This window comes from Lagopus leucura, unplaced genomic scaffold (assembly GCF_019238085.1).
Source record: "Lagopus leucura isolate 7727_CA_CO unplaced genomic scaffold, USGS_WTPT01 Super-Scaffold_739, whole genome shotgun sequence".
Taxonomy (NCBI): Eukaryota; Metazoa; Chordata; class Aves; order Galliformes; family Phasianidae; genus Lagopus; species Lagopus leucura.
The window spans coordinates 1372123-1399687 of NW_024962255.1; the positions used below are offsets into that span (position 1 = coordinate 1372123).

General features: G+C 39.9%; 1 protein-coding gene across 1 annotated transcript in view; it reads right to left on the reverse strand.

The window, feature by feature from the left end:
* PCDH15 (protocadherin related 15) overlaps positions 1 to 27565 on the reverse strand; it is a 383291-nt gene that overhangs the window by 113773 nt on the left and 241953 nt on the right. Inside the window, exons 16-18 of the mRNA XM_042862789.1 lie at positions 25764 to 25843; positions 20607 to 20700; positions 8971 to 9099 (exon numbers count right to left, since the gene is read on the reverse strand). Of these exons, the coding sequence (XP_042718723.1) occupies positions 8971 to 9099; positions 20607 to 20700; positions 25764 to 25843 (303 nt within the window). The remainder of the gene's footprint in view (positions 1 to 8970; positions 9100 to 20606; positions 20701 to 25763; positions 25844 to 27565) is intronic.

The window sequence follows — 27565 nt, forward strand, 5'->3', positions numbered from 1 at the left end:
TGGAATTTAAGGAGGTTAATTGAGGATTTACATTCAAATTGCTGGAGCTGGAAAACAGCAAAATAAGGCAGAGTTGTCATTTGATACTTGTCTGTATAGTTCAGCCAAACATGGCAGGTTATCCCCTCATTAATGCTGAATCACTTCTTTGGAACCACTCTTCTAACGACACTCCCCGTTTAGTATTTCCTGCAGTTCTTCAGAGACAGATGTTCCCCATCATCCATCCCCACCCCAGCAAGACCTCTGTTTCTCTGAAAGCCTCTCTAGCATTCCAGCTAATACCACAGCTCCAGGAGGGATGGAAATTGTGCGGGAGGATGCAAAGGATGCTGTCAGTGGGAGTTGGCCAATTGTTTGCAGGGAAGAAAACGGGATTCTTTTTTATTATTACGGGTTTAAAAGACACCCAAGCCCCTCCATTGTGTCAAATGGCAAACCAAATGTGAGTGGGAGTGCTAAATTGGATCTTGCACTTTCTTTTTAAGGGAGATTAGTGTTTGTGCACATAGGACAAAACTAACATCACCCAGATGCAGCAAGAGGCTACAGCTATTGGAAAAATTTCTGGCTCAGTATTTACTTAAGAATATCTTAAGTAGGGAAAATCAGGTAATTCTAGAAAGGTCAGCATTTTTCTTCTTGTATTTCAGAAAATCTTTCATTTCTTTTTGCCTGCTTTTACACTCTTCAGTTTTCCTATTTCATTAAGTGCTCAAAGCAAATGAAAAGACTGGAATGTATGAAGAGCTTGTAAAGATTTCTGTCAGCTAAACTCCCGATAATGTCAAAAGAAGGAATCACAGAACCACTTCTGTCCTCCCAGTTTTTTTCTCACACACTGCTCTCTTTCTGCAAGCAATTAGATTAATTAATTGTGCTTCTAAACATACAAGGTGTCACTGTGTGCCCATTCCAGATTGCTGTAATATTTCCTCACAGTCTTAAACCAACAAGAGCTCATTTCTGTGGACTTTTCTAGAAAACTGATATTTAAATGATTTTATGAAGAAAGATGATGTAAAGAATATACAATAATATTGGATGTTGTAATATCAGGGGGCAAGTTCAGTGGTTTGTCAGTGGCTGCAACGGTCCAGTTGGGTCTAGCTAGTCTAAAATAAAAAGGAAAGAAGCAAAATGAAACTCATAGGAATTATCTTCAAATTTTCACAACCTTGAAATTTGAAGACAGCCCTTCCCTTCTTTAAAAGAACAAACTATTGCCACCTTCACATCTTAAATACTTTTGAAAAACACTAGAGGAGTTGGGTATATCCTCCAGGAACCTTCCCACAAAAACGAAAATTACTGGGCTATGCATTACCAGTTTATCATTTTTTCCTAACTCTAAGGGCTTCAAACTGGAAGAGGGCAGATTTAGACTAGAAATTCTTTACTGTAAGGGTGGTGAGACACTGGAACAGGTTGCCCAGTGAGGCTGTGGATGCCCCCTTCCTGGAAGCATTCAAGTCCAGCCTGGATGGGGCTGTGAGCAACCTGGTCTGGTGAGAGGTGTCCCTGCCTATAGCAGGGGGATGGAACTACATGATCTTAAAGGTCCCTTCCAACCCAAACCATACCATGATTTCATTCTACTTAGAGCAATTTGTAAAGACATCACACTATACATTTTCTAATATTGGCAGATTTTAGCCCTTACACAAAATGGGAGAGCCTTTGATAATTACTTTCATAGCTGATGTTAATTTCAGTCCATCTGGATGGTGATTTTGGAAATCAATTAAATGTGACTCTAAATAAAACTAAATAAGAATAGTAAAACACTGCAAGCAAATATAAATTAAATGAAATTCAGAAAGCCCATAGCTGCAAAAGCATGATTTAATGGAGTGGTGAGCCACCTACGAAACTTAATCACATCGTAACACTCAAAAATAGACAAGTTTCATTTAGGCTGGCACAAAACCAACTCCTAAATTTAGAGGCTCACTCTGCCTGTTTTTACTTGAAAGATGTGTAGAAATTCTGCTTTTATGAGGAGTATGCAATTTGACAATGATACAATCAAGCAGTTCAGAGATTCATCAATGAATGTGCACAGTAAAAAAAACAAAACCCAGAAGCTTATAATCCACAGATGAAACGTATTGTTTAAAATCTCCACATTGAAATGGGCTCCCGTAGATTTCTTTAATGGGTTAGTCTGCTATAAAGTTATTTTTGCCATTTTCTCCTGAGTGCTGGCTCTCTTCATAAGGCCACCTAATTAGAGAACTTCAGATCTGAGCTGGATCATAGCAGCCAATGTTTGGATATGAAACTATTCATCTTACTATTCAGACTTCTGGTTTTGTTCTATTGTATTCTCTCGTTCTCAAAGGAACACTTTACAGGAAATTCATTTTCTTATATTAGAGATTTCAAGGCCACAGAGTTTGAAAATTACAAAAAAGAAGTTAGATATTTGACAAGTATGTCGAGAAAACTCTCCAGCTTGTACTTCTACCAGGCAGCCTTCAGAAGAGGAAATGCTAATCTAAGATAATTGTTCTAGTTGCTGAAATGCATCAGTAAAGAGAAACTGCAGCCAAGTTAGTAGAATAAACTAACATCATTTATTTGCAAGCTCAGGAAAAACAATTTCTTCTCTTGGGTACAGTTCTGAACTGCCAAATCTGAACAGACAGAATTGGCCATCAGAATACTAAATGGTCATGTACTGGAGACCGAAAACCATTAGCTCAGATGATCAAACATGGCATGAGCTGAACTGAAATATGCGAAAGAGCTTAAAACAGACTGGAATTCAAGATGTTAAGCAGACAAGAACAGGAATTCCTACTGATATCAAAAATCCTCGGTTCTCAACAATGAACTGCCACGAGTGTGAAAATGGTTGAAATACTTCTTTGGTTGTGGTCCATTTACCATGATATGTTTCTCCAACCTTAAACTCTGCTTATTTTTTGATAGATTCTCATTTTAAAATCCTATCTGCTTATATTGCTTCTTATATGTAAAATCTGATCATCATGAAGATGATCAGGGGGCTGGATAATTCTCTCTCCAAAGACGTGCTGAGGGAGCTGGGCTTGTTCAGCCTGGAGGAGAGAAGGCTGCGGGGTGACTTAACTGCATCCTTCCAGTATTTAAAAGGTGATTATAAAAAGGAGGGCAATCAACTTTTTACAAGGGTAGATAGTGATAGGACAAAGGGGGAATGGTTTTAAGCACAAGGAGGGAAGATTTAGGATGGACGTCAGGGGGAAGTTCTTTACAGAGAGAGTGGTGAGGTGCTGGAACAGCTGCCCAGAGAGGCTGTGGATGCTTTGTCCCTGGAAGTGTTAAAGACCAGGTTGGATGGGACCCTGGACAGCCTGGTCTAGTACCAGATCTGGAGGATGGAGGCCCTGCCTGAGGCAGGGGGGTCGGAACTTGATGATTCTTGGTGTCCTTTCCAACACAAGCCGTTCTATGATTCTATATACATTAGACGAATTTAAAATACTTTCTTATGTAATGTATCACACTGTGTGCAGTGGTTATGGATTCACTCTGAGTATTTGAGATTTACTTGAGATGTTGATTCTACTTCTCTCTTCCTGAAAGGCTTAATTCCATACCTACAGACTGTCCTCTCTGCCAATAATTCTCCTTTTTTTTCTGGTCTTGTACTTTTTTCTCCTTTCCTCTACCTCTAATTTTTCTACAGCTGTCTAAAGGTACAGGAACGCTGAGAATTTAATTTTGAAAGCTGCTACTTCTAATACAGGTGAGGTGCTATCTACAGTGCAGGTTATATGTGTTATAACGTGGTAAGTTGTACTCCCTTGTATGAGCCTTCATGCAGAAAACAATGACAACAGTGATTTAGGTAAAATGAGATTCCTTTCTGGGCTTTCTGTAACAAAATCTTGTAGTGCAATACCTCAGGAGCATTCAAAGCAGTTTCCTATATACAGAAACATAGAACAATTTGGTTGTAATGGCTCTCCAGAGGTCACTTAGTCCAACACAATAAGCACTACTGACACCTGTGAAATTTAAACTATGAAACTTGCATAGTTGTGCATTTAAATTAAAAGTAGAAGCTTATAAGAATTCACTAATATTTACAGAAAACTCAGGAAATTGACATCATAATTATGTTCTGCTACCATTCAAAAATGATAGCTGCTTCTGTAAAGAACACATTTAAAACACTTCCATGCCACTACAGGAAGTAAAATGCCATATAGGCGATCTCTGTTCTCTCCTACTTACCTTATAGTTGCTCTGTTCTGTGGTGGACAGACACACTTGGTATACATCAAAGTACTAGTTTACGTTTATATGACAAATAGGAAAAAAATAATCATTTTACTGTAGAATTAAGGAAATTTGTCCAAGGCTTGGTTTTCCACTTGCGTAGTATAGTTCCATGACCAAGAGTAACCTTTTTCTTTTTTTAATGCATTTCCCATTTTAAACTGAGTCACAGATGACAGAGGTATTAGGCACATTGTGTGCAGTCTGTTTTCAGCTCTGGAGCCTATTTTTAGTGCCTTCCTTTCAGGGAAAATCTAAGGCCCGGTGACACTTGAGCTCCTGATTAAAGGTGGGTTGTTCACCACCATGTGATTCCCTAATCAGTATTTGCAAATATTCACCACTGCTAGCCAACTACATTTCATCCCACTTCTCCACATCCCGTGCACATAACATAACACTGATGAATGGTATGCTGCAGAATGCTGATCATTCAGATGCTGTCTCTTCAACATCAGGCTACTTTAGACTGCAACAGAAAATAAGACGCTTGAATCTCATTTTCAAGTTTCTGATGTGAAGCTTTTAGTTTTCTGTTGGTCCTTTGTAGAGAGCTTCACTCAGTAATCCTGCTCCTGTCTTGTTCGTGGATCCTGATGATCAGACATGACAGAGCAGCAATACACCTCCAACTAACCTTCTCAGACAGCGCTGTAAAATAAAAGGGATTTGAAATACATCCACTACACTGTCACAGCCTTATCCCTTCTTGCTTTTGTTCTTTTGATCTTCAGTGTGCCCCTGAAATCCCCACAGGCAGCGCTCCTGTGCCAGTGCCTTCATGAACTTCAGGTGGCAAAGAGCGGCAGAGAGCAAGGGCACTTCAGAGGGCCAGCACTGCCTGCCACAAACAGGCCCACCTCTCTCCCACGTCAAGCCTTTCATTACCCTCGTTTTATGCTTCTTTGGGAAACGAAATCCTGACTGTTACCTAAGCCCTTCTGGGAATCCCTTTTTAAGTCCAACTTAACTTAGCCACTCAAAACAGACATACATGGGAGCGTTTGATTTAACTGTTTCATATCAGAATTACAGAATCGCAGGGGTTGGAAGGGACCTCAAGAGATCATCAAGTCCAATCCCCCCTCTAAAGCAGGTACCCTATAATAGGTCGCACAGGTAGACGTCCAGATGGGTCTTGAATGTCTCCATAGAAGACAACTCCAGCACCTCTCTGGGCAGCCTGTTCCAGTGCTCCACCACCATTACCACAAAGAAGTTCTTCTGCATGTTAGCACGAACTTCCTATGTTCAAGTTTTAGGCCACTTACTCCTAGTCCTATCACTACACACCACCGAGAAGAGCCTGGCTTCACCAATTTGCCTCCCACCTCCCATTACATATTTATAAACATTTATCAAATCCCCTCTCAGCCTTCTTTTCCCCAGCCTGAACAGACCCAGGTTACTCAGCCTTCCCTCATAAGGACGATGCTCCAGGCCCTTCATCATCTTTCTAGCCCTCTGCTGGACTGCTTCCAAAAGATCCCTGTCTTTTTTGAACTGGGGAGCCCAGAGCTGGACACACTGCTCCAGCTGTAGCCTCCCCAGGGCAGAGTAGAGGGGAGGATCACTTCCCTCAAACCTTCTGGCCATGCTCATTTAGATGCACCCAGGATAACATTGGCCTTCTTGGCCACAAAGGCACACTGCTGGCTCATTGCCAACCTGTTGTCCACCAGGACTCCCAGGTCCTTCTCTGGAGTTACTTACCTGCACCTTGGAAGAGGGTTCAAAAGGGGGGTGTGAACATGATACATTGTGTAGAATAGATGAGAGGATAAGAGACATAATTTTGCAATTTTGGCAGAGGAAAGGAAGAGAAAGTCCAATACAAAAATAATTGGAAGAAGAAATTTTAACAGCTTTTCAAGTGTCATTGAGACCATTTCTATTATTTTATCATGGAGATTCATACATTTGTTACAGCCCTACCTTTTTAATAACTGACATCACAGAATACATCCCTAGATTCACCTATACCATGCTTACTAGCAATTATAAAAATAAAAATATTGCTGCTGGTAAACAACAAAATGTATAATAATTGATTCGCGAAAATACTGTATGAAGAATATAATCGCTTTTATTATAATATTTACTCCAAGAGTAGGCAACTAGAATAACTGTTGGCCATTTGGCCTTGGCAGCCAGGTCACCGCTGAAGATACTGAGCAATGCTGGCCCCAGCCCTGGCTTGTCCTCCCTTGCAAAGCAGTCTGGATGGCACTGCTCCCCAAACCCCACAGCTTTCCCACTCCACTGCCCAATACTGCAGTCCTCAAGTGTGGGCCTTACTATAATATGGCTATAAAGACACTATGAGAGACCACATCAAAGCCCTTCCCAAAGCAAAGGGAAGCAACTTCCACTGGCTTGCCAGTACTCACTGAGCCATTTATCTCAGCCCAGACAGTTACCACTTGGTCAGGTACGGTTTGGTAAATTTGCTATGGCTGTTCCCATTCACCGTCTTATCATCCATTTGCTTGGGAATGGCCTCAAAGAGGCCTTCCTATCTTCCTAGAGATCAGGGTCAGGCTCACCAGCTTGGGGATCCCCAAATCCACCTTTCTGACATCCTCAAAGTTGAGCGCGATGTTTGCCTTCCTCGTTAGAAGGAACCACCACTCCTAGGCATGTTTCGAAGATGACAGAAGGCATCTGTGCAGCAATGCTAGTCAACGTTACAGCTTTTGGATGCCTCACATCTGCTCTCATTATGTTTGCATGTCTTATTTTCTTCAGCAGCCCATAACTTTATCTTCCTCGTGGGTAATGCTTTCCTTCTGCATGCTCACTGGGCTGAGAGTTCCCACACCTTGCCATTAAAAAAAATGAGGCATCAAAGCAGTGGAGCATCTTTTTCATAGCCCACATCCCTAGATCCCCTGCCTGAATGATCTGTGGGGGGATCTTTAATCTTATGGCGCAAATATATTTTTGAGAAGTCACCATTCAAAAGGGAAAGGAACATCGCAAAGAAGTGGTTATTTTCTTAATCGTCTGTATCAGTGCTCACCATGGTGGATTTCAGCTGTTTGAAATGACTTTTGTAAAAGAGATTCTGAAAAGAAGCCTTGCCAGTCAGCCAGCAGTTTAATTCTTAGCAGTGGAAACACATGAGACAGTAAGTATTACCTTCTTTCGCCAGGCTCCTTTTAGCCCTTTACATTTTAACCACATTACAGCTTTCCATATAAAACATATTCCTACAGAACCCCATGGAGAGGTTTCTAATGTACTGTGAAGGACAACGTAACAAAAGTGACTGTTGTTTAAAGAAGAATCTCCCTAAACAACACAGCTACGTCAAAAGGTTAATCATCCTTACACTTCAATAATCTCGTTGAGGACAGAAAATAATTCCAAATGCCCAAATCACTGTTTTTTACACTGTCTGCATGAATATGAAATATTAGACACTACATCCAGTATTTCTGAACAAAGAAAAAGCTCTTTTCATCTGGAGACTGAGAATTAGAACTGGTGATAAACACGAGAAAAAAAATGATATAGCTAGTTTCTATCATTCCACATGAAGGAATAAGCTACCAAAAGGTTTCATTAAATATTTTCATTTTAACACAACTTAGAAATTAAGCTAATTTATCAGAGAGAGGTTCTGTCGCAGTGACATATTTTATTTTATAATTCCATCTAGACTAAAAATAAACTCAATACAATGTTGCACCCAGAAAAATCCACAAAGGGGATTTTAAAGATACTTGGTACTGTTTTAAAATATCACGTCCATACCTTTGAGGACTCAAAATGAGAAACGACTATGTAAAATGAGCAATGAAAAAAAATATCTTCGTGGAAACAGCTTCAAGCACAAGGATCCTAACTTCTGCACATGCAAGGATCAAAAAAAGGCTTAGACGGGACTGATATTTCAGCTCAGTGTAACAAAAGCAAAATCAGAAATCTCTGGTCTTCATTAATGCTAAGAAAAGTTATTTCCCTTTAAAACGACAGCTGAGCTTGGACAGCTTCAGTGCAGTACCTACCTTTAAGGATACCGTATCAAAGAGAAAGCAGAGCACACACATAAGCAGAACCTCTTCAGTACCAGTGCAAATGATACCATACTGAAGGAGCCTACATGTAACTTGAATTAACCAAAACTTTTCAAGTAAGCAACAAAATTAGAAATCAAGTCAAGCCCAACCCTTAGAAACTCAATTCACAAATGCCAGAAAACAACTCAAGTTCACTCAAAAAGAACAGAACATTAACAACAAACATGACACATCATGAGTAATAAAAATTTTGAAAGAAACACAGTTATTATGGTTATATGCCTTTGCCCCTTTTAATGCTATGAAAAATGCCATATCCTAACTACAGGCATTGTTAAGATAGTAGTTAATGAATTGTGAGGACAGTGCCTGTTCTCTAGTTATACAGTTGCATCAGGAAAGAAAGGCAAATGAGTATTTCCAACAGTGTTTATCCTCAAGAATTCTGATTGTGCTATTGTTATAGGAAGAACACTTTTTCACTTATTAAACATTACGATTATTTAAAGCCCAAAAGAGATCATTTTGTTAACTGCTAACATAAATATGTCTGACTATATCAACTTCAAACACTTCAGCGTGAGTTTTCCCAAAGGTGCAATTACTTTGCCTTCTTTCCTAGTAGCCTGGAATGTTTGTGTAATAAGCAATCTAACTGCACTTAACAACTTACCCTTACTTGACCAACAAAAGCATTGGCTTCCTCTTCCTGTACAGACAGGTTTTTTGGTAGAAACATATCAAAAACTGGCCCATTGTCATTTACATCCGTCACCACGATATTAACTGTAGCAGTTGAAGTCTGCAGAGAAAGATAAAATTATGAATGGAATGAACTACCATCTAATTTACAATTTCACATATGACGACTGATCAGCAATTTTATTGCTATGTAGTATAGAAGCACAGGTAAACAGCTGACCCATTTATTTCTGCATAGTTTTGTGAACAGATGTTATTCACTTGAAGAGCTTATATTTGGCTTAAAAGAAAAGAAAGGAAAAAAGCATATCAGATATGTTTTGCCTAATGTGATATTTTAAGAGTTGCAGGATCTTTAATTCAAAAACCCAAATTCAAGCAATTGGAGAGTGAAATAATTTGCACTGAGGTGAAGCACCTCAGTTTGAGCTTCATGAATTTAAACACCGTGGCACCAAAAAGCATGCCTTTGTTTTACATCCTGTGTATATAACTACAGAAGAGATGCAGCTAATAATACTTGTTTCTGTGGCCTGTGACACAGATCGCAAACAGAAGGAACGAGCAGTTGTTGTCACTCATCGGGGAAAAGAGAAGTGCTTACGGAAAGAAAACACAGTAAGATGGAAATATTACACCAGGAAATCAATACTACTGCAAGAACAGAGAAACAATGGCATAGACAGTGCAGGGATGCTCTATCCCCAAAATCAAGACACATCAGCACTTGCCTTGCCCAGCAGAAGCCATGCTGCTGTGATGGAGCACTGGATGGACATGTCACAGCTGATGCTACTACTTCATCAGAATCTAAATATAATACAATGTAGAAAAAAAACTTACTCCTGAATGTTTTGGAAGTTTTTTGTACTTCTACTTTTAATCCAAAAATTCTGCTTCTTTTTCAAATCCTCATGTTTTGACTCGTTCCAACCTGAACCTCAGGTTTTCAGAACAAGAGGGACAGAACGACTGTTTCATCCTCATCGGCCTTAATTTTGCTATGATACACAGAAGGCATGACAAGAATGCTTACTGTTCATTTTGGATTGCCACTGACAGTACAAAGCAGATTTCCTTTTCCTAATCCAATCATCAGAGCTGGATGTAGAATGACCTTACAATGAAATGTAAGCATTTTTTAAATATGATATTGTTTCAGGTAGCTGCTGTCCCCAGAGGAGGCAAAACCTATTCCTAAACCCAAATTACTAAGTCTGATGCTGCCATTTTAACACTCTTTAAAGGCACCCTGATAGCTCTAAAGCTCATCGACATCTCTGGATTTTATCTGAAACATCTGCTGCTGTACCTCCTTCATGCTGAGCTACGGCTTTAAAGGTCCATAATAAAAACAGAATTTCACCTCATTTTTATTACAGGGCATGCTCCTTGGTTTGCCACAGAGCAGAAGTACACTGGCACTTGCAAAGGACAACTAATGTACTCAAAACCTACTTACTGTCTTAATAGTATGTGGTCATGCTTTCATTGCTGTGTCACCAGTTCAATCTGATAACTTACTCTCTGCAGGAGTGATCCAGGAACAGGTCAATCTCCTTCACCTTCCAAAATCCTCAGCATTGGCAAGCAGCCCAGTCACAGGAATTGGAGTCAGCTGTCTTGTTCACACAGCTACAAATCTGCCTGTTGTGTTTGCAGGGTGTCCTGTGTGCTACACTGCAGTGCTACCTGTGCCAGCAGGCTGTGTTAGCAGACCTAAATACCAGCACAGCAAAGCACAAACCCAACACAAACTTAAATGCACAATGCAGCTCTTTCAGAAAAAGAGCTGTTCTCTAATGCCTTGTGCAATGGCAAACACAGAAAACAGAACTGTTCCACAATAGGCAACCACTAGTAAATATTTAGTGCATTAAAAGTAACTAAGTGAGGATATTCTGAAATGAACAAACCAAAAAAGATGCTCTCAGGCTAGCTTCTTATATTGGCTTACGTTCAGTTGTTTGCTAATTGTTTCTGAAACTGCCATTCCCACGTTCAAGGTATATAAGGAAAATGCACTTTGCAATTCATGCATCACTGTCAACACAAAACACACTCCAGAATGTTTGCTCTGATGATACACAATATGCAGTGAAGGTAAATTAATCTTCCTAAGCTTACTCAATTCCGCAGAATAGAGAGTAATAAAAACTCTTATATTTAATAAACTGAGACAAATATGGCATGGAAAATATTGGCTTAAGAAAGTACTTCTCATTTTGAAAAAATATTTCTTTTCCATCGCAGAGAATTTTAACAGCCTGTGTCTGATAATCTGTGCTATGTTCACTTCTGACAACACTGAATCAACCCACAGCAGCTCTGAGAACAGCTGCCAGAAGACACATTTGCATTTGATAGCTTCTGAAGGAAGTGCTGAAAGCAAAATTACTGTTGTGATTTACTTACAGGTCTCATTTTTGTACTTGGGTGCGTGCTGTGGGGGTGCTCACATACTTATTTCAGATCAACACGCCAACTTGTTATGAGGAACCATAATAAGCCCTTTCCCTAAAGGACCAAAATCCAAGCAACTCTCTACTCTGGAACCATGCTATTAATAGCACACCCCTGCGGTATTACTTTGCCTTGAGGAAAAAAAGGGCGCTTTTATTCAAGTAATCTTGAAATCCAATCATAATAATATTGGAAATAGACAGCTTATTGAAATGCAGCCTAAGTCTAGAAGGGGTCATTTGAATAAGCACCAAAATAGACTCAGATTTCACATAGCACAAGAAGATGGAGACAGCAGGGAAGGTTAAGCTCTAATTCATACAACTTGGATTTTAAGCTGGATTTTAAGATCCTCTTTAATATCTTCGTCAGTGACCTGGAGGAGCACACAGTCTCAAGAGATGAAAGCACAACCAGCTTCAAGTTATCAGGTGACACCAAAGACAAAGCTCTTGCTTGTCTTTGCAACGCAGACATACTGGGAATCCGGTCAGAGCACTCCCTGGTTAAGAACAGGAAGAATCACACTTTTTATGCCTTTGTATCCTTAGATAGACTTTACCTGACAAACACAGAAAATGAAGCTACCAGCATGACTTCACCATACGGATGGTGAAAGCTTGGTTCCTTGAGTTATTCAGCAGGTTATTCTGTGATGTAGAATATGACATACTGAAGAAGAGGGATTCCAGGTCAATCTTAACCCCCCAGGACAGAAAGAATTGAAAAGAAGAAAGTTTAACTCAGCTCTAGAAGAAAAAAAAAGAAAGTCTGCAGCATTTCACAAGAAAGAAGAGAAGGAGATAGGAAGAGAGAGATTTGAAATTGTTTCCAACTCTTTTGTTATCCATAGGCTTGGTATTTTTCAAACTGATTGCTTTTTTTAAGCACCCTTCCTTACCTGCTTGCCAGCACTGCCATTGAGCATAGCTCCACTTACTGAGTCTCAAAGCTATACATAAACTAAAAAAAAACAGTATCACTGCAAAGGAATATTATTTTATTGAGATGCAAATTAGGAAAATTATTTTAAAATATTAAATTTTTATGTTCACCCTAAGCATTTAGTTCCCGGGAACTAAAATGAGATCTTGTAATAATACCATTTCACATATATCCTATTTTTTGTATTGGTCACAATTTAGTGAACTATCAGTGCAGTGGCAGGATCACCAAGAGAAGCATTCACACTGAGATGCTGTAGTAGCAGCAATGCTCCTGTGTACACTGGTAACAACAAAACTGAAAATGAGGAAAAAAACGGGGAGAACACTCCAGAAGTTTTCTATTTTGTCTGAACCTGGGAAACGTACCTCATCCCACTGATAAAATAATGCCAACCTTTTAGGTGAAGCAACCGTCAGTTAATTATCTGTATTTCTTTGAGATTCACAGAGAAGCAGTTCTGCCATTAACATCAGAAACTACAATAACCAGAGAATATGTATTCTTTTAAATCAACATTTTTATATCCCCATTAGATGGCTCCAAAGTTTTGCTCAAGTTCTCTGCAAGCTGACATGCTGAAATAGCCTTTATTAAACAACTTGAATAAATTAGTGTCTTATTCAAAACTGCAGCATGGAGCAATATTGGTAACATCACAATCATCTGTCCAATGTAAAAAGTCACCAGCAACACAGAAATCACACCGACTAAATAACTACTGCTTTACAGTTATGTTTAGGGCTAGCTTGTAGCTCTTTGTTGCTGGAGGAGAAAATAACAAAGCAGGTACACTCTGGGTCATACCCTTTGCAACAGCAGTCAAGGTAAATTCCTTGCACGTCAGCCAGTGCAGGAGGGTGCCAGGGCACTGAATGCATGCTTTAGGGATAAGAAGTGTGCCACAGAGAGGATAAAAGAAAGCAGACTGAGGAAAGGTCATTCACTGTATTTTGTATGGAGCTCGGTTTCCTGTACTGATAGGGAAGCCTGCAATTTCTTGCCACTATTCTCAGCTGCAAGTGGCTGTGTCTGCCTGACATCCCTCCCAGAGCCATGCAAACTGTGCTTCATTCCCCACATCCACAGTACATTCTTGCTAAGGGCAGCCTAAGCAGACAGAAATGAGGATGCTTCTCTCAAGTCATCACATTACAATTTTTAAGTTGGTAATTAAGAGCCTTTAATTCTGCAAAGCCAGCTTTCTTGTCTCATTAGTGGGGGGAAAAAGATAGCTATACCACACATCTCGGAACCTCAGGATGCAAGAGAAAAAATGTCTCTTCATTTACCACTTCTAGTACTTCAGAAGTGCTGCAATGTATCCAAAACCTACATCTTAGTTCCCATGGCCTGCATATGACAGACTAAACTTAAGGCAACACTTAGAATCACCAGCGGTGTGGAGCAGGATTTCTCCAGCAAAGCTTGTGAAATATTAACAGAAAACGTGAAGAAAATATGCTTGAAAAAAAATCAGCTGCAGCTAGAATCTTTTAACTCTCCCCTCTTTATTCTCCCTTGTGCTATACTGTTGACAAGTAGTACCCCGAATTTCTTACAGAAAAGTTGCTGTGTTTTCCAGAGGATCCTAGAAGGGACAGTAGAACAGAAGCCTCTTGAGAAAGAAGAGTTGGCTCTCTAAACATCACAGCATATGTTTAATTGCCGTTGAAAGTCTTTGCACAAACGTGGGTTATTCCCTGCAGTAACCATACAGAGATCTGACTCACAACTGGTTCTACCAATGTGTACTCCTCATGCAAGTACCAGGATAATGCAGTTACAGAGATCCATAAAAAAAACCTTGACTCTTCTACAAAATATTTGTTGGACGTGGTTTGGAAAGTAGCGTTGAAGTTATTACCAGAAATTCACGCAGAGGAAAAAGTGCTACAGCTTCATACCAGGCTCTTCCCATTTATTATTGAAGCAAACAGTGCTTACTTCTCTTTCATATTAACTGTAAGTCAAACAAGAGACCAGTGGCTGCAATTTATAGCTTTCTTAGGGCCAAGAAAGTAGTCCCTACACATATCATTCTTCCCTAAGCAATAAATGCATCATTTACATAGCCTGCACAAATATCTCTCATCCTAAGTACACCAAACCCTGAGAAAGGTTACAGATGATAAATTTGAAGATTTCACTTGTGACTTATTTGTATGCTGCCATTTAAATCAAGATTGGGAATTGCTGAGAACATTCTTTGCCTTGGAGAGGAAGTACTCTCAGCTCTGATGTCAAGCGAGTTTATTAACGTAGACAAACTCTAAGGCAAACGTTACCATCTCTAGATTTAACTAGTTTGCAAATAATAAGATCTGAGTTAAAGCCCAGGGCTTTATCTGATTAAAAAGAAGCTGTAAATAATGCTTCTGATCTACATAACAGGATTTATCTGTTTTTCAGGAGAACAACACTTAGGATGCCTGAAATAAAACCTACTCTTTACAAAGCAGGAGAAATGGCTGCTCAGATCTGAAGTTACTGGAAGCAAAAAGGACCAGCATTAAACACACATGAATGGTATACCACGAAAACTGCTGTGGTGTCCTTGTGCAGTGCTCCAAGAGTGGCAGCCTGAAGAATGACACTGCTATCAGGAGTCCAAAAATTATTGGTAAAGGAGGATGGAAAGCTAGAAAAATGGATGGGTAAATATGCAGAAGTGGTTATCGCCTTGTTTGCTGACCTGTTTGTGTGCATGGAAGTTGTATAAACAAACAACATCCACCAGGCCATGAGGAAAGGGGACCATGCTGCTCCTTGCAGAGTGCTCCTATCAGCAAGCTGCGAGCCCCAGTTATTTTCAGACCTTGTTTCCTTCCAGTGCACGGTATGAGAACTTTACAAGCAACATCTACTGACTCTCTACATGCCTCTCCAAGTTATACAGAAGAAATGCCTAGCTGCACTAGAAGAAATTTAGGAGAACTGAGGCTGCAAACAAGGCTAGAGCTTGACAATGATGAAAAAAGATCAGAAAAAGTCTGGGAAGAAGACAGAGAGAAACAGAAAAGAAAAAAATCCCTAAAGCAAACCCCTCTGAACTAAGAACTCACACAGCCAAAGAGAAACCACAAGAACTTCCATAGGCAAGGAAGAGAAACCCACATGCACTCAAGAAGAACCCTGACAAATGGATGGCACTGGTGGGACAGTCTCCAGCCACTGACAGTGGAGTCAGAACTCCAACTCTCTGTATCTATTTGCAGAGCAGCACGAGTACTTTACTTCTTCACGATGATTATTTAAACCACCTCTTCCCTGCATATGAAATGAAAGCCATTATGGGGAGTACCACCTGTGTAAGGGAAGCACACAAGTGGTACAAACACTGGATGTTCGGGAGCCTTCCAAATCTCACTTTAATATATGACAGATGGTGTGAAAAAAGCAAGCTCACGGTCAGAGAAAACCCTTCTCTCCTAAAGAGGAAGTCTTGCTAGGCAGCTTTCTCACTTCTAAACGGAAAATTCACAACAGATAAAAAGCAAGTTAAGGCTTTCTGATATGAAGCACATAACTTTCCAGGAGAACAGTGATTTTTCTTTATCTACCATTTATACAGTTAACATTAACATCATTTCAAGGGGAGTTTCTTTAGGCAAGGAAGCACAATATTGTCCCCTTTCATGAATTTCAGAAATATTAATTTCCACTGCACCGAAAAATCTCACTAAATGTGCCACATCAAGGTAATTCTAAAGTTGTACAGTACAGAGCCCTTTTTTTTTTCCAGTCCCACTTTATTGATTACAGAAAGGTCAGCTAAGCAGAAACCTTCTAAAATACAAACCTTTGCATATATAAAATCTGTTCAGTGAGTATTTACTGTAAGACCTGTGCATCCTTTACTCTTAATGGACAAGGGAACTGGTATAAAGCAGATACAGATAATACTTACAGCACTAACAGAAAATTTACTGTAATTAATTAACTCCCTGCATGCTATTCAAGTGGTAAATCCTTGCCTAAATTACCTTGATCTAATGCTACCTGTTGGTTCCAGGCAATGTAATTAATCCAAATGTCAAGGGAGATGGATGCTTTAAATAATTAGCGATCCTCTTCGATGACTGAAATCTCAAAGTGCAGCTTTCATCAAACACACACTGCACTGAAATAAGACTATTTATGTTTCCCTCAGTGACTGAATGCCCACCTGAAATGTTGCACTGCTCTGGCCAAGGAAAAGAAGCAGAAAGGTAGAATAGTGTATGGTGTCTGTGCCAACACCGGAGCGCTCCAAGGCCCTGGCAGCACACTTTTAGGATAAGCTGCTCTACCACATCTTTGCCTAGCATCTAGGACAACAACTTTTATTCCATTTTCATTAACAACAGCCTGTGGCAATGATTGAACTACACCACTAGATGTGCAAACATTTTTTAATGGTTAGTCTTTCAGATGACACTGCTGTGACAAAGAGACTACCTTGACTGCCCAGGAGCACCACACTTCTGCATGCTGTATCCAGCAGCATGTTCTTTAAGCTTCTCAGTCCTAAGCCTCACCAATCTGATTCAAGCTCCTGTACGGACTACAGTGCAAATCTATGGATGTTTTAGCCACACCTGAAAGTTCAATATTGTGGTACTTCAGTCTTATTAGTCAGCACTGGATACTCAGAACCACATACACAAAACACAAAGAAGACTTAAAACGTCTTCCAAAATGCCTATTCAACAACTTGGAAATAAAAGATGGACAACGGGTTTTTCTGGACTTAGATTAGTGATTAGTGAAATAGACTAGTGATCCAGTGACTAAGATACACTGTGGGAAAACAGGACAAGTAAAGCTGAGTCTTCAGTGACATACAGGAGAATCTGACCAATGAATGAATGGGATGTTACGTAACCACACCATATTGCCAGCTCCTGACTGCCTTTGTGAACAAGGCACCCAGCTGCTCTGTTTGCCAGGACTTGAGTAGTCAAAATCAAGCAGGGAGGGTATAGGGCTGAGTATTTCCATGACTGTCCACTTGTTTTGGAGATTTAAAATCCACGCAAATCATACAGTACGCAGTAAAACAAGAGTGGAGCTATTATATATATATATGAGTCAACACACACGCTCTTCCTAGCCAAATATAAAGAGCATGGAAAACTTTTCCTTTCTTCAGCCAAAAGTCCTGTCCTATTTCCAGCTACTCCATGAAATGTGAAGACACAAATTCTTGCCTTGATTTCCCATCCAAACACACCACAGGTTGATAAAATTGTTTGAGCTTAACATTCTTTTCATTCACCTGACATTCTCCTGCCCATCTACAGCTTTGCCCTGTTGCTAAGGAAAAAAAAAAATATTTTTTCCTCACTACTCAGCTAATGCATCCTTAATTGTTCATCGGACTGTAGTGTTAACGGTGAGAGGTGACAGGCTGTGTATTTCAAGGTCAGAGAAAAACCAGCCTGTTAATGCTCTAGGTTATCAATCAGAGCAACAATAACTTAGGAAGCACAGTCCATCATTCTAAGCAATCCAGAGAGTTGCAAGGTATGTAAAGTGATGAAATGGTGTCAGCCAGGCCACATGGCTAAATGGAAAGTCATCTCGCTTGGTGGAGGCATAAGCAATTCTGATGGAACAAGCAGTTACTAAAAGTCAAAAGGTGGTGTGTGAGGACAGGAGTGTCACCAAACAGCACTGAACAGCTAAATAAATGTTGGGGCTTAGAATACAGAAATCTCAGCTACTTAGTGGTGTAACAACATAGTTAAAAGTCCCTTAGAACCTTTATTAATGATATAGAAAAAGAATCATTAAAAAAAAAAAAAACAACAACAAAAAACAAAACTGTAAGGTGTGCAAAGCAGAGGCTTTTCCAACACAAAACTGCATTCAGACAGACTTCACAGATGGCAATAGGAAGATTTAGTTAGTTAGAGAATGTGGGGGTCAAACAGGAAACAGAAACCAGTTCTTCAATCAATGATCATTTTCTTGTAGGCATTAATTGAAATTTTCAATACAGAGGATTTTGATGACAAGCTGGTGAATTAGTCTGGAGAGCATGAGTTCTGTAGTTATAGCTACCTTTCTCCTAAGGAGACACCAAGGTTTTTATGCTTTAACCCAATTAAGAAGAAAAGGTCCTCCATGAAATTACACTGACATGTAAACAGGCATCAACATTGTTAATGAGAATGGTCTGCCATATTATCAATTTGCTAATTTACATGAATGCCCTGACCCGAGGTGATCTGTCTAATAGGTGGATAGAAAACAGGCTGACTGGCAGAGCTCATAGCTGGAGAGAATCCAGCAGAGAGCTGTAAATATGATGCGGGATTGGAGCATCTCCCTTGTGAAGGAAGGCTGAGAGCCCTGGTGATGTTCAGCCTGAAGAGGAGAAGACTGAGAGGAGATCTTATCAATGCTTATCAATATTTAATGGGTGGGAGTCAAGTGAATGGGGACATACTCTTCAGTGGTGTCCAGAAACAGGATTAGAAGCAAAGGACACAAACTGAACGCAGGAAGCTCCATCTGAACATGAGGAAAATCTACTGTGAGGGTGACAGAGCCCTGGAACAGGCTGCCCAGAGAGGTTGTGGAGTCTCCTTCTCTGGAGATATTCAAAACCCACCTGGACAATTTCCTAAGTAACCTACTGTAGGGAACCTGCTATAGCAGGGGCTTGGACTAGTTGCTGGAGACCAAACGCTTGTGCAGAGACACAGGGAAACCTTGCAAATTAGTCAAACATGCTGCTGCCTGGAATGGAAAAAAGCACAGATTTAATTGGCTGAGCTGCCCTATTTCAACTGCTTATTAATCAAGAACAGAGGGACTTTTACAGCTTCATGTTTGGTACTGGCCTGGTGGGTGGCAAATCCAGCTAACTATTCATCCTTTTGTGTAGTGTCATCAGAATCGCAGTATGCAAGAGAAATTAAGCCAGCTTGTAAAGTAAGCCATATTGCAGGACAATTTTATAACTGTCCCTGCCACCAACAGAATGTATCTTCAAAAACAGAAACAGCTACAGCTCAGGTAAGAGCCCCCAAACCAAGCAGCAGAAGAGTGCAACCACATTACACTGTAAGAGCAATTAACACAACATTAATAAAAACTAAACAAAACAAAACAAAAAAACCACATGGTATTGAGGGAGGAAAGCAGATAAGGAGATGGCAGGGAGGTGAACACAACATAGCTCTGTGTCAAGAACACACAGTACCCAAGAGTTCAGTGACCGACTGCTGCTTTGCTCAGCCTCCTGCTTGTCAGATAGCTGCTATACTAGTTAAGAATTTATGCTTTTTGAGAAATGGTGAGCCTTATGCTAGCACTGAATAATCACTAATATCTTCCACTGATGTCATCACACTTCTTTGGGTGGTAATTATTAGGGAACCCTAAACACTGCCTTCTCTGGCCTTCAATAGCCTTTCCATGGATGGAATGGTATTTCAGCAGCATAACATAGTCCAAAACCAAAAGCAATTTCTTTATTTACATCATCACATTTCACAGCTGGAAGTTTAAGATGAAAGCAAATGAACTCATAGCTATCAAGACCATTCTTGATAATAGTTCACAAGTAACAAAACCAAAAATGTTAAGATGAAATACTGAGGAGAGCTGTAACCAGCTTTTTAATGGAAAAAGAGCAGGCTCTGTTACAGTTACTGCATATCACCATGGAAAAATATAATGGCTCTAAAAACTTTATAAATACTTGAGGAAAAAGAATCTAAGCAACTACTGAGCATGAAGGCAAATCTTTGTAAATGGAAGCAGCTGAAGTAGGGAGAAGCAGCATGCCAAAGAAATAACACACAAGATTTGCCTTCTGCAACAGTCAAGACAGGGTGAACACGGGTTCAAACACAGGGGATTTCTTGATGGCTTCTGAACAAACTGGCAAAGATTTTTCTGTTTCAATGTTAAAGCTGAACACAGGCTTCTAGAATAGCCCAGGTAACGCAGATGTATTATTTTACATCTTTCCTATAAAGAGCAATTTTAAGGTCACATACTTAGAGACTTCACCTATGCTATTATTCCATGGCATGAGTCCACAGCAGAATGGCTGCACTGCATTTATCTTGAGTGACCTCGCTACAGTACATTCCCCACACTGACACTGCTGCAGACTTCTAGATACTACAAGGAGACTATTTGAAGTATCTGGCTACACACTGTAACAGCCCAATTCTTAATCTTTCAGAGGAAACTCACCCCATCTGGTCTGCCATCCGAGGCTGTAACGATCAGAATATAGCGATCAGTGCTTTCTCTGTCCAAGGGCTTTCCTAAGGCTAGCAGTCCAGAACTAGTAACAAAACAGAAACATGAAACATTATCAAAACGACAATTTTTAAATTTCTATGAGCACTTTTGTTTCACTACTTTGCAATACATGACTTTTTCTCCTTGAGCAAGTTAATAAGCTCTAAAGGCTTCATTACAACTGAAAGCATGCTCTGTATAGGTAAAAGCTAATAAAAATGATGAGCAAATTTCTTTGCTTTCTCCTCCAATACATGTGTAATTCATGACTAAAATAGCAACAGTCATATACAGGATTACAGATAGACCTACAAAGGGCTCAAATTTGTTAGGAGGCCACAGTGCTATAATAAATGAGAGAGAACCACAAGCAGTCTATCAATCACAGAGGAGTCCCAATAGCACACTGACAGGATTACAGCACTAAGCTTTGGGAATACGACATGGTGGTTATAAATATGAATCTCCTTAGAGTTTTATAGGAAGAGGCTACTTACGTGCATGTTGCATAACTGCAATAAAGTGCTGCTACGAGCTACTGCTCATTCAGTGCAAGTACAAGATTTACTATATTCCCTAATAATAAAGTATTAACACACGTATGGATGTTGTGGAAAATAAATCATGATATTGTTACTATTGATGCTCATTTATGAAGAGAAAATGATGAAAGGCTATTTGGAGGCCATGAACACAAGGGATAAAATTAGCAATGAATTAAAGTGCTGCTTCAAAAGTGGGGCAAATTCCTGTAAATTTGCATTAAGCAACATGGACTTCATCTCTAGGATGTACTGATTTCCTCCTGCAGAATTCTGAAAGCTGTCATTGAGGTTCTCTAAAGCAAGACAGGGACCTATTGTGGACTCACGTGTTCTGAATTAGTAAAGATCAGAAATGCTTTTCTGAGTCAGTGGTCCTCTCCAAGCAAGCTAACCTCAGCTCAGCCTTCCTGGCACAACTGATCCTCCCATCACCAGTGCTAAAGCCAGGCTTTCTGTTTACTGGTTTTTGGTGTCTACTGGAACACTGTCAGTGAAGCAACAAATGGATGCCTCTCACGAACCCCACTCAATCCACACTGTATTTTCCAAATACACAGTGACAAACATGGGTAGACATTGGCATTTGTCCTCTTCTTGCATGGGTGAGTAGCTTCTCCTATGAAACTCCAGCAGACATGCCAAGTGCAGTTTGAAACATTTTAAGAAAATCATAACATATGATTTTTCTGCCTCGGTATGCAGTGACTTTCTACATTATTCCATTTAACTTTACGGGTACGTCAGAGACACAAGTCCTTGCTGGGCATAAGCGTAAATTTAACTGGTTGAATGTGATCTACATTCATAACCTAATAACAACTGCTTTCTTAAATGTCCCTATCTTTTCTTCATTTTCTAGAGCTGTGCATTTCTTTCTTTCTTAATATGCATTTTGAAACTATAAGATACCTCTAATGGTGCTCCTCTGTGGGGATTCAGCGAGGTATGGGGCAGCACAAATGTGGCCTCTAGGGCAGGAGTTGAGGTACAGAATGACACAAGATGCCCTGGGTTACAAGCAATTCACCAGTGGTCAGCTACTGATACACAGACCCAGGGGCTGCCCCAAACCAGTCTGGAGTCACAAAGAGAACAAGCAGGCATCCAAATATACAAAACACACCATACATATTAAATTCAGGTATTTAGCCAGGTTTACACAGAGAAGGGGAAGAAGATGTGTGATACAGAGCATGTTATCAAACAAAATAAAATTATCCTATAGTGAGCAGGAAGAAACCATGAACCCCCTTCTCCTCCTCCCAGGGCAGGACTTGAGATGCTGAAGACTCAACAAATAACCTTGTTCCAGAAGAGTCAGCATTTTTCCAGAGAAATGGACAGATACTGAAAGTTTGGGTATATAATTACATATGTTTATTTGTATATATATAAAATATTATGCGAATATATGTGTGTGAAACTAAACCCATCTCTAGCAATTCTCTTATTTTCAGGTGTTTTTGCAAATCTATTAGCCATAATAATAATAAACCCACCATATTTCAGTATTTTGTTGAGTAACACCACAATCAAACATGAACAGAATATTTTTTCATAGGAAGATAACAGTGAAAGAAAAAAAACACCATGACACACTTAGATGTAAAGTATTAATTCACAAATGAACCAAAGGTGAACTGGGAGTAAAATATGGATGACAAATAATTCTTTACTAACACTGACCTATAGCTGCATGCATCTGTGTCAGTTTTTGCAATATTTTTGCACCATCCTATACTACTTTAACAGCCTTCTCCTCTCTACCACTTGAGCAGCAGTTGATTTATACAGACTCCTGAGTTTAAATCGTGGATTCAGATATACTTGCAAACATCCCAGCTTTCAATCACCACTTTCTCTGTTATGGAACACTACAGGGCACTGAATCAGTACAGGTTGTGATAAAGCTGTTTTACCAAAGTAAAAAAACTAAACCATCACATGTTCTTCTGACTGATTTGTAGATAAAGGAGATATAGTAGATAGATGTACCACTGGCAACATTCACTATCCATGCTGCTAGGTGGGCAACTACACAGCAAATAACTGAAATGTCCCATGATGCAAGAAAATAATCCAGATGAGAAAAAAGGAGAGGAGATAGAGTCACGTTCATGATCACTGCTTTGGCCTTGATGTACAGAAAAATGCGTCAATCTTTATGTAAAAACATCTCATGTAGCCTTCATAAGCCAATCACAAACTGCAAGCTTTAATATTAATCCTACTTTAAGCTTCCCTCTCGGCATTTCAGCATTTACAAGAAAAATGCATGAACGGCTGAAGAAAACTTTGTACAAATATTTTGCAGGACAAGACATGTAAGGATAACAGAAAGGAGAAAACACTTTGAAGGGCTCTGCTTTTTGCCAAAAGGTAACAAGAGATCAAAAGATGAGGAAACTGCTGAGTTTGTGCTGAAACCCTCAAAGCACCGTGATCTTCAGACATGTACACAGAGGGACGTGAGGCTGGGGGCTCTGTGGGTCCGGTTGCTCATGAGAGGCTCTGGGGCTGTGTGGCATTGAGCAGGAGTGCCATTGTCCCTCCCTTACTGCCCCTGTAAGGACAGGTGACATGGGTAGAGGTGGAGAGTGCCCTCAGGGCCTGGCACTGCAACACTGACTACAGATGTGTGCTGTGTCCATAGTCTTCAGAGAGCACACCAGTGTTCTCTTACCTGTTTTCAGACTCAATTCACAGGTGCGAATCCACATACCATCTTTAACAGCTTGGCTTCTGCCTATCTCCACAGTGTTTACATCCAAACCTGGACAATACAGGAGCTATCCAGGACTCAATCTGTTCTCAACACAGTGGGTTTGCCAGGCCACCCAAAGATGCCCAGAACGTGTGCATTTCATTAAAAAAAAAAAAATAATAATCTCTTCGGTATGGAGAACTATGGGGATTTTGATGATGCAAAGCAGAAAGTGCTGTGCTGAACACAAATGATATGGAACAGCTACCTGCTGAGTAACCAGCCCTTGGTGCACCTCCACTGAAAGCAGGTGCACTCTCCAATACTCGAGTTCCAAAGGTGTCAGAGTACGACTAATCAGGTTTCTCCATTCACAGAATGATTACTAGTATTGCTAGCACAGAAAAGCCTACAGACTTTGTTGTGCTGAGCTGATGAACAAGGCACACTCTCTTTCCAGTCTGCACTGAAAACTCCAGCCTTACTCAGTGAGTGAAGCCAGCAGCCCAACACTGCTTCCTCCTCTGATCATTTCAGTGAAAGTCTATTCTCTGTCAATTTCCTTGTCTAATGTATATTTGTTGTTAGAGATTCCATTGATACCAATGGTTAATATTAGTGGCATTAGCATCTCTTGGTATCTTCAAGGATTTTTTCCACACTGTTTCACAAGTTGTTTGATTCTCCACACACAGGAGATGCAGTAGTCAGTAATTTCATTGCTTGCTCACAAAATCACAGAATGTCTTGGGCTGGAAAGAACCTCAAGGATCACCAAATTCCAACCAATTTGTCTAATATATATAGAATCATAGAATGGCTTGTGTTGGAAAGAACCCCAAGAATCATCAAGTTCCAACCCCCCTGCCTCAGGCAGGGCCTCCATCCTCCAGATCTGGTACTAGACCAGGCTGTCCAGGGTCCCATCCAACCTGGTCTTTAACACTTCCAGGGACAAAGCATCCACAGCCTCTCTGGGCAGCTGTTCCAGCACCTCACCACTCTCTCTGTAAAGAACTTCCCCCTGACATCCATCCTAAATCTTCCCTCCTTGTGCTTAAAACCATTTCCCCTTTGTCCTATCACTGTCTACCCTTGTAAAAAGTTGATTCCTTTCCTTTTTATAATTACCTTTTAAATACTGGAAGGCTGCAATGAGGTCTCCAACTTGCTCGGAATATAAGGACCCATACAATGTCTCCCTTACACCAAACTAGGAGAGATTTTACTATTATACCCACACTGCAAGCAAATAAGCCTCAGTTTACACCTGTCCCACCACCTACCACAGGATGTCAGCTCACCATCCTCCATTCTTCCTGCAAATAAGACAGATACCCTTGAATATAAATAATAGTTGATTGCGTAAAATCAAGGAGATGAGGCAGACACAGACACAGACCTACACGGTGCTTTGTTATGCCCTGAAATACTCTTTCTTCCCCACACTAAATTGGTGTTCAATTTAAGGGGGAAAAAAAAGGTTATAAAACAATGTTCAAAAGATTTTCCACCACAGACCAAAATTCTTGAAGGTAGGAATCTAGAGCAAAAAACCATACCTGTCATTAGTCAAGAGCTGACAAGTGTAAAGGTTTTTAATTAATCTCTGGTCACTCTTTTAAATAGAAAATTTCCACCTCAATAGGCTTTACCTACTAAAGTGCTTAAAATAAATAAATAGTCCCCTGTGAAAAATTCCTGAGGACAGTAGCATCCACAGAGCTCTCATTAGTGTCCAAGGACACTAGAGAAAAGATGAATATGTCTGATTACAAGTCGTCTGTTTTGCTCTCAGCCCACATACTCATTTGACTGGAAAGTTACAGGTCTATATTCTAAGGCTTTTCCACTTACCTTTGAGAGAGATTAAAAACTTGTTGCGGATCTCCATTCTCAATGAGGTATCTTATAGGGTCACCCTCTCTATCAAAAGCCTTTAGGAGAAAAGAAGATAAAATGGAGTAAGTTACAAAGTTTTTCATTCTTCCCTTCAATTTATTAACTGGAGAATTAACCCCCGAAGTTCCACTGAAGTCCTCTACAGGAATGCTGCTGATCCATTTCTAAGACAGTGGTGATAATTACAAGTGGGCCGCTTAAGATCAAGCTGTAGTGCATCATAATTCTTATCCTACAGAGGAACAACAGCATCCTAAATACTTCCTCATCATTACTACATGTGAGCACACAGCAGTGCAATATGAATCTCAAGCTTTATTCAGTTACTTTTGTGCAAGTATAGACCAATGAAATGGCTCTTTTTGTTTTCTTCATTCCAACTTTTTGTTCTCATTTCTTATCCAGATTAAATTTACCAGAATCCCAGTCCTTTTGCTTCTGTTCCACTGAGAAGTGTGGGTGTATCAGTATTCACCCTACACCTTGATTTCTTTCTTGGGAGATGAAAATCAGGATAAGAACTTAGAAGAGAGCTATTAACAGCATCAAAACAAGTCTGCTCCATTTATTAGATGGCAAAAGAATTTTTCCAAAGTTGAGTAAACTACTTGTGAAGATAAGCTTTGGCTAATTTGTTTCCAAAAATCATCATGAATATTCCACATAATTGGTTTGGGTTTTTTTTTTTTTTTGTCCAGTTTACACATACCTTTTTCCCCAAAAGACTATTAGGTGCTTTTCCAGAGAAAATACCATTTACTGAATGGCATCACAGTTACCAACATCCAGCATTCAAAATACAAAGTGACAGGTAAAACAATAAAAATATTGCTATGAGTACTGCATGACGGTCGACCAACAGGTCCAAAAAAGGGCATATGGGATTTATAGGAGACATGTCAAAAATAAAAAAGATAAGGAGAGAAAGTATTTTGGTGTTTCTCGTTTTTCAATAGTCATTTTCTTATCTAGTTTTCTTTAGGCATTTGCTGTAGACCACAGTCAAGGACTGTGGTCTAACCTTTGGGCTAACCACCAAAAAACAGTTCTTAAAGTAAAAAAAATACCATGAAAATAAACAAACAAACCAAACAGAATCAACAAAACCTTCTAACCTAACTCCCCATCCACACAGAATAATAGGCGATGTTCAAGTTAGAGTAAATCTGAGAAGTGTGGAACTATGTCACAAAGTAAAAGCAGGAAGGATGCTGAGCAGGTCCAAGGGCTAACACTTTGCATCCCAGCTGCTATCACACAGGTAACAAAATTAACTGTGGCAGCAAAGGGGTAAAATTTCAAATTAGAATAGCGGAAGAACAACACAGCGCATATGTACATAAACAGAGCTTCTTCAAATCACCTGCTGAAATTACAGCCTGATGAAATTCATCCTAGTGTATAAAAACATGGGCTGAAGCAATCTCAAAGCCATTAGTAGTTTTCTTTGAAAACTCACAGAGGACATACGTGCTGAAGGGCAAACACGAGCTACATCTTTCACAAAGGAAAGAGGCAGGAAATCACACAGCAGACAGGTAGAGCTCAATTCCCAGAAAACAACAAATAATCAAATTATCTGTAAGTACCCAAGATGACAATATGGAGATGGATAATAGCAAGGCTAAATTTCTCAAGAACAAAAGATGTCAAAGCAATCTAATTTTCTTTTATAACGGGACAAGAAGTCGTGTAAGTAGGAGGAAAACTAGGGATGTAAAAATGCATCCTTGCCAGAGCAGGGCTTTTCACACTGC